The following is a 12,298-nucleotide window of genomic DNA, read 5'->3' as shown; positions in this document are numbered from 1 at the left end:
GTCCATTTCTGTTACAGAACAGACCATTAAAATCACAGGGAAGCTTAACTGCAACATTTAAAGTGTTGTGTATTTAGCTTTATACCAGGAATGTCTGGGGTTTTATGTTGGAAAAACAGAATGGAAAATCAAAGAGAGAATACACAAGCACATGTATGACATGAGGAAAAGAAACACAAATACATTGTATAAACATATCAGTCTTCTCCCTTCTCGTCGTTTTCTTTTTTCCATATTGGAAAAAGTAGAACATAACCTGAAGGGAGGCACATGGAATTTACTAATAGAGAAAAGAGAGTTATGGTGGCAGATGAATTTAAATGCTGCTGTACCAGTTAGCCTTAATGACTTACTGTATTTTAAAATTAACTACCTATCTACCTGTTCTTAAACTGAATACCTTTTGTCCTGCTTTAGAGGTACCCAGTACAGAAACTTCCTATAGTCCCCAAGCCAATCCGATGCTCTTATTCTTGCCTAATATCCTCTTTTATTAATTACTCATTTCTTCTTTTCCTCTCCTCTCTTTAATAACTTACTCAGTAGCTCTCTCTGCTTCTCCCTGTCCTTCACTAATGCTTTCCTGTACCCCTAAGGCAGCTGTTACCTCTGCAAATAACTAACAGCACCTGCCATCCTTTCTTCTCTTCTACTGTTCCATTTCCATCTCAGTTATAACTTACCTTGCTGATTGTTTTTCTACTTCAAGAGCTACACAAGGGGCCAGGCAGAGCCATTATTCCCTCCCCATCCCCTCCTGTATAATATCTAATTATACCTGCTCTCTAATCCTGCTTTTCCTGTTACTTTTTCTTCCAGTGCGATCTCTTATTGCTCACCCAACTACTCCCATGATGCCTTGCACCATTTAAAAACCAGGTCTGGTTTGGTGCCTTCCTTTTTGTCCTCTATTCTTCCTCTGTCTAGCACTAATGGCCCAGAGTGATGTGCAGATGCCGCTAGTTTACAGAAACCTGTAAAACCCGTCTCAGGTACAGAATGAGCTGAAAGTTTTGTAACAATTTTGGTAACTGCTCTGTTATTAATCTCCATCTATCTGTTGATGTATGAGCATTTCAATAGGAGTGACTGTATTAAGGATTTTGGAACAGTGTAATCATTGACTTCTGTTAAGGTAAACATTTCCTGCCACTAATTTCTACATGTCTCTACCCTTCCTTGCAATATGTGTTAATATTTGATTCCTTGAATGAAGTTGCAATAAGTTTGCCGTGGTTAAACTGCCATCGCATCATGATGGTATTGCATTAGGTCTTCACCACAAGTCACTGTCGGCTTTTTTCTCAAGAACAGTTACTGTCGCAATTGCTGCTTTTATTTAATCTTAAGATGTTTAACTACTAAGTTCTATTTGAGAAACATACAGCTGGGATATTTTACTGATTGCAAATGTACTGATGATTGATATAATGCTCCTTGACTGCATTAACTGCTGCTGTAAATAAGAACATTAAGCGTGTATATTAAGGCATGTGGATGCCTCATACCTTGGCAGCACTCATTGAAATAAATGAACACTTTGGTCTTACTCTTACTAATTCCTGTTGCCAGTTTCGAATGAGCATGGACTCCACATTAATCTGTTAACTGTGCTCATCTCACCTGATTCTATTGCTGAAAAAGTGGACTTACTATGCTAAGAATAACTGAGTTGGCCAGTTACAGATGCTTTTTAAAGGGAAACTTAAAAGGTACAGTAGTTCTGATACTATATCCCTTGTAAGCATACAAACCTGTACTGCACCAAGGAAGCTACTTATGATTCTATTACCCTTCCCTTTGGCTATAACACTAACATCCTGATGTTTGACTATTTACTGATTTATCTACTAGATGGGGAGATTCATCTATACTGTGTGCCTAAAATGCTAACAGTAATATTATTTACTCATTTGAACCCTCTATCCTTTTCTGACCTAAATACCACCAAAATAACCCAATACAATTGGCAGAAGTGTCTCCACAGTAAAATAACCCAACAAAATTAGCATAATGTCTCGGCATGCTATTTGCCACATCAGCTTAAGTTGTTCCTTTAGTGTAGCATTTCAACTTAAGCCTAATTGAAAATAGTAATCCAATACCTTAAAATATATGTGTGGCATATTTCTAATACAAATTGGTGTTGTCTCTGAGTGCCAAACTGCCATACTACCACAAATGTGTTATACTCTGTTCATCTAGCTAATGACACCTGTTTTGCATGGATACTATTTAAGAAGTAGCTACCTCTAGTCTTTTTTAAGAACTTTATGTTTAGAGTTCCTGGGCTGTAACTTTAATTGTGTGCATTAAGTCTTGACTTCTTATTACTCTCTGGTAAGATATTTACCCTATTTTAAAATGTAGGTGTATAGCTAATTACTATTAAAAGAACATTATTCTTATCATAAAATCTTTGGCTTCTTAATAGGAAGTATTCTCATAACATACTTCACCTAAGTACGTAGATATGCCAGAGAATCCCAAGAATAAGATAACCCCAGGGATAATCTCTCCCACCCAGTGGAAGCCTGAACCTATTACCTACGAGCCTTGGCCATAAACAGTGAATGTATGTGTAACTGAACTGGTCTTTTAAAATTTTTTCTCTATATCTCAGTCTCAGTCTGCATGGCTCCCTCATACATCCCCTCTCACATCCCCAAGTACTCTCTACCCCATATCACACTCCTATCTACCTGTTATTAAACTGAATACCTTCTGTCTTGCTTTAGAGGTACCCACTATAGAAACTTACTATAGTCCCTAAGCCAACTTGATCCTCTTACTCTTGCCTACTGTTCTCTTTTTATTAGCTATACATATATTCTTTTCATCTCCTCTCTTTAATAACTTACTCAGTAGCTCTCTCTCTCTCTCTGCTCCTCTCTGCTGCTCTCTGTCTCCCACCAACACTTTCTTATCTCCCTAAGGCAACTGTTACCTCTGCAAATAAGTCTACCAACTCCTGCCATCTTTTCTTCTCATCAACCCTTCCATTTCCATCTCAATTATAACTTAATCTACTTCAGGAGCTACACAAGGGGCCAGGGACAGCCCGATCCATTCACCCTTCACTTTGCTCAGGGTCACTATGCTCCCCTGTCCTACCCCTATTCCCACCCACCCCCATTTAAATTAAATGTATACCTATAGACCACACCCACATAATGACCAATCACAACTCAGCCCTCAATCAATTAACTCAGGTAGCTACAAACAGTAAAATTTACACCTACTCTGCAACATCACACCATAAAGTAAATCATCTCCACCCTCTCCTGCACAATAAATCTCCTACTCACACTATATCACACCCCACACTATAAAAATCAACAACACCCAGAAAATACTTCACATGAAAAAGACATACTTAGACATAACACTACTCCAAACCATAACTTGTTTAATGTTGTTACTCCTATACTCCCTCACCTCATACCACACTCGACTGCAAGACAACATTTCTTTTCATTGGCAAACCTTGCCACTTGGCCACCAATACAAACCATTAAACTATAATATAGCTCCAACCCTTTTCTCTACCACCCACATGGACTTCCAGTTAAACTCCTTCCTATAAGTAAAATACCTTTCATAAACAGGATAAATACTAAACAAGCTTGTCAAACTCTATTTACACATACTGAAACAGCTGAACTGCTCCAGTGACATACACTCCAATCCTGGTCCCATTCCCTTACCTGACATAGTGAACAATTCCTACTCAGTTAACCTTGGACCATTATATCAGAAAAACAATCCCCCCTTCCCTTCCTTAACACGAAGGTAAGAAGTATTGCAAATAAAGTTCATTATCTGCATGCTGCACTCTCCCTTTATACTCCAGGCATTGTAGTATTAACAGAAATGTGGCTAAAACCTGGCAATAGCAATAATGAAATAACATCTCCTGGTTATGATATGTTATGTAAAGACATGAATAAAAAAGGGGCAGAGGGGTAGCAGTCTTATAGGTTCATAGGTTCATAGGTTGGTACTAGGCTATCAGCCCTAGGGCCTATACAAGCCTAGCCATAACAATTACCTGGCTATTTCTTCCCACATTATTTACTTTCCTGGACCCCTGTCTAGCAGGGCGACTGACATGATCCCTGGGGTGAATTTCCTTTCTCCCATCCAATCGTCAAGGTTCCTCTTGAAGAGGTCCAAAGAGGCACTCTGCTTGACATGTATGGGCAATCTATTTCAGAGTCTGGGGAGTCTCTGGGTCAGGAACCTATCCCTCCAGCATGTTTTGTTTATTGTGATGACAAGGTCTAGATCCCTGGAGCATGTAGCTCTGAGGGATTGGGATTTCTTTAAGTGTAGCATGTCCAACAGCTCTGGGTTTGACATGGCCTTGTATGTTAAGCAGAGATCGCCTCTGAGTAGACGACATGCAACAGAGTATAGCTGGAGTTTTTTAAGGCGGTCAGCGTAGGGCATCTGCTTTAGGCCTGTGATTCTTTTAGTGAGGTATTTCTGAGGCCTTTCCAGTTGTTGCAGATGTCTTGAGAGGTACATACCAAATGGGGCGTTGTATTCTATAATGGGTCTAATGAGGGATGAGTACAGTGGGACAATGACCTCCTTTTTTCTGGATGAAAAGCCCTTCATGATGAGGTGTGCCACATAGAAGGATTTCCTGACTGTTGTGGCGATGTGGTTATCGAAGGTGAGACCACTGTCCACCTGTGTCCCTAAGTCTCTTATCAAACTTTCTGTGTTTAGTGTACTGCCACCTATATGGTAATTCATGGATACATGTTTTTTCCCAAAGGGATAACAATACATTTCTTGGCATTGAGCTTGAGCCCATGGCTCTGGCACTAAGCATCTGTTTCTGTAAGGCCCTTTTGTAGAGTATCCACATCATTTGGGGATTCAATAATGGCTCCCAGTTTGCAGTCATCTGCAAACTTTGTTAGCCAGAGTCCCTTAGTGTTGACCTGTACTTCAGAGAAGTAGATGCCAAACAAGAGCGGCCCCAGGACTGAACCCTGAGGTACTCCACTTGTCACTTGTCTGGAGCTGGATTTGGAGTCGGCTACTTTTACAGTGTGGGTTCTATCAGTAAGCCATTTAGCAACCCATTGGGTGACATAGGGATTAATGCCCAACTTAGTAAGTTTATCTATGATTCCAGAGTGGGGGATGGTATCAAAGGCCTTGACAAGGTCTAGATAGGCTGTGTGGACCACCTTACCCTTGTCCATGGCTCTGGAGACTGATTCAAAGAAGTCAATCAGGTTCAGGAGACAAGATCGGCCCTTCACAAACCCAAACTGGGTGGGGTCCAGTGTTTGAAGGTTGCCAATGTCTTTGTTTATAAGTTCCATGATAATACGCTCCATGGCCTTGCAGATAAGGCTTGTCAGACTGATGGGAAGGTAGTTTCCAGGATCCAAGGTGGATCCCCCCTTGTGGATTGGGATAACTGTAGCTCTGCGCCACTCAGTGGGCATGAAACCAGAGGTGAGGCTATGATTAAACATGACACTTAGGTGAGGTGCCAGTTCATATTGTAGTTCATGTAGTACACAGCCCGGGATGTCATCTGGTCCCATGGATGCTGTATTCTTGGCTTTAGAGAGTGCGTTTTGTACCTGTGTGGCCATTATTACTGGAATTTGGCAATCTTCCGGTATTGAGATGGGCCATTTAGGGGGTGAGAGGGGGTGAAGTTGGCACTGAATTGATCTGCCAGGATATTGGCAATATCCTTTGGATCAGTATATTTAATGCCATTCTGTTTTAGCTCAGAGCAGATCTGAGCATTGCCATTTGGATTCTTGACATAGTTATAGAATGCTTTGTGGTTGTCTTTGGAATCTTTGGCAATTTTATTTTCGTAACTAGCTTTGGAGGATTTTATGAGGCATCTCAGTTTCTTACTGAGGCTAGTAAGGGAGTTTTTTGCATCCTGGGATTTTCCTCTTTTCTGCAAAAGTTTCTTCCTTTTGTTGTAAAGTTTGTTTATGGCAGGGGACCACCAGATTGGCTTCCTTTTTTTGGATGAGAGCATTTTGGTTCTATTTGGGATGGCACGATTCATGCATGAGTGGATGTGCTCGTACAGTGCCTTAGTGTAGCATTCAGCAGTTGAACTTTCAGTTCCCGTCTGCATGGGTGTTATGAAGTTTGTCACTTCTGCCTTGAGTAGCATGAAGTTGGCTTTGGAGAAGTTTTTTATGGTGATTTCTTTACTGGGGGTGGGGGTGGGATGTGGATGTTAAGGGTGATTAGCTTATGGTCAGACCTGACTAATGAGGGGGTGACCATAGGTATGCAGCATTGATTTCCCATGTTGGTAATGACCAGGTCTAGGATATTGGAGCCCCTGGTGGGACTATGGATTAGTTGATCCAGGGCATTGGAATTTATGAATTCCAAGAACCGTTAAAATACACCTAATACAAGACCACTTAGACTCCAACATTCCTGACTTTGACAACACGGTACTTATCTTTGCCAAGCTACAAGTTAACCCAAAAAACACATTAATATCATAGGCAGTTATATCCCACCAGGAAATATGTCCACTCTGAAAAATTTACTACTTTGGATCTCCAATTCCTTTCCTCAAGAACAACTCTGCTGGGTGACTTTACTATTGACTGGCTTAACTGCTCCACACAAAATCCATCATCCCATATTAATCTCCATGGCTTTACCTGGGTCTATGTCATAACATCGAAGTCTCAAAACTTTGAATGTTATAACATCAAACCTGAAACATCGAAGACTGACAATATTGAAGCTGCAGAACATCGAATTCTTTCCCAGGGAAAGAATTTGGTGGCCCGTTTCCATGGCTTTGCTATTTCTTCCACTGTGGTGCAATCTTGGAGTTGGTATATTTAAGTGAGGGGGTATGTGGGGGGCACAGCCCCCCATGTTGGGGTGGTGTGGGGGAGAAGCCCCCCCTCACATTAGAAGTAGTTTGTAGTGCTTGTGTGTTTTGTGTTTTGTACTGGAACAGAGATTTTTTTCCCCAGGGAAATAAATCGCTGTTCTCAGTCTTCAGGGTTTTCAGCTTTCAATGTTTTAGGTTCGATGTTATAACATTCAAAGTTTTAAGACTTTGATATTATGATATAGACCTGCTTTACCCAGCTAATCTTGTCCCCTACAAGGACTGAATAAGTCTTCCAAATGACAGCCCATCCTGGACTGGATTCTGGTAAGCAACCCCTTCCTCGCATCTCAATCAGGCTTTCTGCATGACAGCTTAAGCAACCATCAGCCAGTCTTTCTCCTTAGAACCCATACTCACCAATTTATTCAGACTACCTTTTGATTAATCAAAAATATAAAAAAAAAACTTCAACCCAAACAGTTTCATCACTGCTCTAAATAGTTGTAACTGGAACTCTCTCAAACAGCTACCTCTGGAAGATGCAGTAAACTCCTTTAACACAACTTTCTTAGACATACTAAACTGCCACAACCCCCCTAGAACTATCAGAGTAAATGCTAATTATGCACCCTGGCTAACTAAAGTATGTAGAGCCTTGGTCAAGGCTAGGGACAAAGTTTGGGAACAGTTTCACAAATACAAAATCCAAATCACAAGGCAAAAATTCATAGAACTGCAAAAAAAAGCTAAGAAACTAGGAAAGTTAGACAAAATAAACTGCTATCATAATATACAGAATAAACACTCTAAAAACCTTCAGAAATTCTGGGCTGCAGTTAATAACATACTTCAACCAGGTAAATCAGCTACCTCCACCCCAACAACTAACAATTCTGTACCATAGCAATCCAATTCAATAAATATTTCACAGAAACTATTCAAGCCCTTGCAAACTCACAAAGCATTGTCAACAGCTCTTCTCCTTCAGCAACCCAACATAAAACCAATTCCCAAAATAATACCTTCCACTTTAGCTTACAGTCAGTGTCTATTAAATCTTTTAAAAAACTTCTTCAAAAATTTAAACTAACCACCCTGGCTGCTGACAGCCTTCCTTCAGAATTCCTACAAATAGCAGCAGAAGCAATAGACTAGCCAGCAGCCACAGTCGTAAACAGATCAATATCTGAGAACAAGGTACCTGTTATTTGGAAAACCTCCCACGTTTTACCAATACACAAGGGAGGCAACTCCACAGAACTTACTAATTATCATCCAATTGCTATCCTGTCCCCTTATCCAAAATCCTAGAAAGAGTTGTGCATACGCAACTAATGGACTTTCCTCTCACATACAAGCTACTATCAAACACCCAGCATGTTTTTGTCCCTTTCACAGCACCACCACAGCACGGATGTCCTATACTAGCAGTGTTAACCACTATAGAAACAATGGAGAATTCGTGTAAACTATATTTGTGATTTTATCCAAAGCCTTTGGTATGGTAAACCACAATAAACTCATCAGTATTCTCTCCACTCTAAACCTGAGTACTTCCACGATCACATGGTTCCAACGCTACCTATCTGGTCAACTACAGACCATCCGATGGAAACACCAGTTCTCCCCTCTTCTTCCATTTGCCTGAGAGTCTTCACAAGGCACCATCCTTGGGCCTTTACTATTCTCTCTATTCACTAACCAGCTCACCGCCTTTGCATCAAACACCTCTGTAGTACATTGCATGGATGACTCCACCCTAATAGGTGCTGCCTCCACATTAAAAGACCTCCACATCATAACCCAAGAATCCTTTCTATCTGTTAAAACGTGGCTCACTAACTCCCAACTCATTTTTAATCCCAACAAAACAAAAAGCCTTCTCTTCAGCCCAACAAGATTCCCTCACCTTACCAGTCTTTTAATATCTTGTCTAAAAATAAAACAATGATCACTCCAATAACTCACACTAAACTACTTGATGTTGAAATTGACAATAACCTGAAATCTGATATTCACATAGAACAAACCATCAAGTAGGTTCACAAGAAATTAGGTCTCCTGTATCAGAACAAGCAATTTCCTACAAAATACACAAAACCCACTATAGATTGTACACAACTCTTATCTACCCTCCTCTATGCCTCCCCAATTCTAACCAGTCTCCACAAAACTGACTTAAACAAACTGGAATCTTGTTACAATAAAATTGCCAGGTTTCCAACTGGGGCCCCATATAGGACACATCACTGTACATCTCTCAGACAGCTAAATTGACTTGAACTTCCTCAACTGCTGCAACTGAATCAACTAACCTTTGCCCACAAAATACTCCACCACCCTGATAAAGTCCCTGCTCTCCAAAGTGTAATACAACCATATAGCACTACTAGAACTCTCCACTCCAGTAATTAAAACCTTCTGAATACCACCAAAGCTAATAATTATGCTGGTAAATCTCTCTTAACACTATTCCTAAAATATGGAACAAGCTGCCAACCCCAACAACCTCCAACTTATCTGTTACACAATTTAAAACGTTTCTTAAGTCACACTTGAGAACCTTGCTATGTTCTTGCAATTCTCCTGGATAAGCATTTCCTTAAATTTGCTTCAAATTATTGTACTACAATTAGTAACTCACACCAATAGCTATCATCAACTGTATGAAATTAGCTTTTTGTATTATCTCAAGTTGTATTTACTCATTGAATGTTTCCTTCGAAAGAATTGTATTCTCCACTATTACTTAATTGTTTTTCCAACAATCATGTTAGGTACTAAATGTTTGTTACACCTGTAATTATTATAACTCAATCTTTATATACTCAGTTATATGCTTATAATGTCTGATATATCTGTAAATGGAGCTTTTCTCCCCAGGCTTCTGCTGAAAATGTACCTGTGTCCAGTCGAACTTTCCTGGTAAGCAAATGTAAAATAAAATAAAAATAATAAATAAAAACCTATGAGAAATAAAACATATAATTACTAGTCGCAATGTTATCATTATTTATAGTGGCGGTTACTATCATATTTATTTAATCCTATTTCATTTTGCTCACTTTATTTTATTCGTATTCATCACTGCCCATTGTTGTAGGTATATGATTTTTAAGAGGAAATGTAATATCATTGGATGATATGGTCATGTGATAATGTTTCAGATCTATTTAAATGTTTTATAAAATGTGTAATATTTTTCTGATGAAGTCCATTGTATATTGGAGGACAAAAGTGCTTAAAAATAAAAATACATGCCATATGATGGCCCCACTTCTTTTCTGGTTTAACATTTGGTTAATTTTTTTTAGTCTTTTAGTCTTTTAGTTTGCAGTTAAACATATTCCACATTGGTAACTCTGCATTCTCTAGTGCTGTACTCCAGAGCAGTAGCTTTAAATGCTATAATACTAGAGTAATCAGTAACAAGCAGAAATGCAACAGCAGCAATGATCATAAAGTGCAATCAGTAGCTGAGAAAATAAGTTAATTGCATTTTATATACCTAGTATCAGTATCTGGCAGCACTGCAGTATTGTATTAGATGTTGCCATCGGTTTATTATCAAAACTTGGTAACTGCATCAGTTGACTGGCTTGTGGTCAGCTTGCAGTTTCCAAGTTGGCAGAATGTTGAACCAAAATCTATTGACTACACTACAGTGACTGGGTAGTGTAGGTCGATTATTTGGGTTCGACATTTTGCAGAGAGGTCGCGGTTCACTGAGGAACAGGGAATTAGCCCATTCCTCACTGAAGTGCAATCTCGGAGTTGGTATATTTAATGTGCAGGGGATGTGGGGGCACAGACCCCCATATAGGGGGTGCAGGGTGATATAGCTCCCCCTGCAAAATAGTAGAATTAATGTACCATTGACTGTACTGTTAAACGGTATATTAATGTGCATAACAGGAGGTGAGTGATGTCACCTCCTACTATGGCAAATACATCGAATCACAGTGGTCGATGTATTCATTTTCACTTTGGTTTACTTTTCAGAATTTCAAATTCAGCATTTCAGGCCAACATTTGAAATGGTTGATCGAAGCTGATTCGAAATTTCAATAGTAAACCATTGCCATTTCTAAGCAACAGTACCAAACCAACAAAACACAATAGCGCAATATTATTTAACTTAATACTATTGTAGTCATCAGAGCATATTGTTTAGTGTTATCTAGGTTCAACCCCTGTGACTAAATATTTAGGCAACTGCATTATGGCCACCATGTGCAAACATATCCTTCTAACTGGGATTAAGCCTACTGTTTTAAATAAAATAGAACAATCTTGAGTTACATTGTGATACTTTTGCAAATGTGGCAATGGTAGACCATCTTGATTCTCGAGCAAAGTTAGTTTCTACTTAGTTACTCTCAGACTTTTCCCCTCATATAAATTTCTCTTTGTAGTGAGTCATAAAACAATGTTTGGCCTACATGTAATCAGTCAGTGAGTGGGAATGGAGATGCATGTGTGTGTGTGTGTGTGTGTGTGTGTGTGTGTGTGTGTGTGTGTGTGTGTGTGTGTGTGTGTGTGTGTGTGTGTGTGTGTGTGTGTGTGTGTGTGTGTGTGTGTGTGTGTGTGTGTGTGTGTGTGTGTGTGTGTGTGTGTGTGTGTGTGTGTGTGTGTGTGTGTGTGTGTGTGTGTATGTGTGTATGTTAGAAGTAACAAGTCAGACAGTTAGGATATGAAGTACAAAGTATATGTACAAGTTACAGCTCCTGATGTGTGCATGTATAATAAATGATTTAAATGCACACCCAGCATATCCAGCCTCGGTGTCTCATTTGAATACATGAGAGATGCGACATGGTGTCAGTATGGGATCTGAAGATGAAGCAGCCCGTAAGCCATGAGGCACACAGTTAGAAGTGGAACAATACCCAGGCGTGAACTTGCAAACAGGTTAGCAGCTATGTGAAGTTACTTAAATTATTTCAATGATTTTCAGTCATCACACATGTGGCATAGCATTCAGTGTTCAAAATAATTTCCAAGATGTCTAAGATAGTGGCATAATATTTAAAGTATTTCAGATAATCTCAGAAGTGCTTAAAATATTTGAAAAGGCTGAAATGTCTGAATTTTTTTTGTATAGTAAGTAAGACTTTCTGAAGTGTCTGAATTGTCCAGAGTATTCAAGGTATTTGCAGCATTAAAATAAAGCATTTTTGGATACATAGTTGTGCACTTGAGCAATATTACAAGTACCAGGTGTCTATACTTATGCTTAAAATAAATTTGTTATTATGGCAGAGGGATTTCACAGACCTGAACTGCTGGCGTTTGATAATAATATTGCAGAGAAATGGAGAGTGAACAAGAATATGATATTTTCAAACAGGCTGCATTTTCTAATAAAGATATATATACAAGAATATTTATACTTCTCAATTTAGCTGAGTTTTGAGTGAGAATGTACATTTG

The 12,298-nt window shown here is 39.3% G+C and overlaps 1 protein-coding gene across 1 annotated transcript in view; it reads left to right on the top strand.

Moving 5' to 3' along the window:
• The first annotated feature begins 11,946 nt into the window (after nucleotides 1–11,946).
• LOC122810812 (adhesion G protein-coupled receptor E1-like) overlaps nucleotides 11,947–12,298 on the top strand; it is a 447,985-nt gene continuing 447,633 nt past the window's right edge. The window contains exon 1 of the mRNA XM_044082372.1: nucleotides 11,947–11,968. Coding sequence (XP_043938307.1) covers nucleotides 11,947–11,968 — 22 coding nt within the window. The remainder of the gene's footprint in view (nucleotides 11,969–12,298) is intronic.

This window comes from Protopterus annectens, chromosome 9.part0, assembly GCF_019279795.1.
Source record: "Protopterus annectens isolate FY-2018-M chromosome 9.part0, PAN1.0, whole genome shotgun sequence".
Classification (NCBI taxonomy): Eukaryota; Metazoa; Chordata; order Ceratodontiformes; family Protopteridae; genus Protopterus; species Protopterus annectens.
This window is presented reverse-complemented; position numbering and strand designations above follow the sequence as displayed.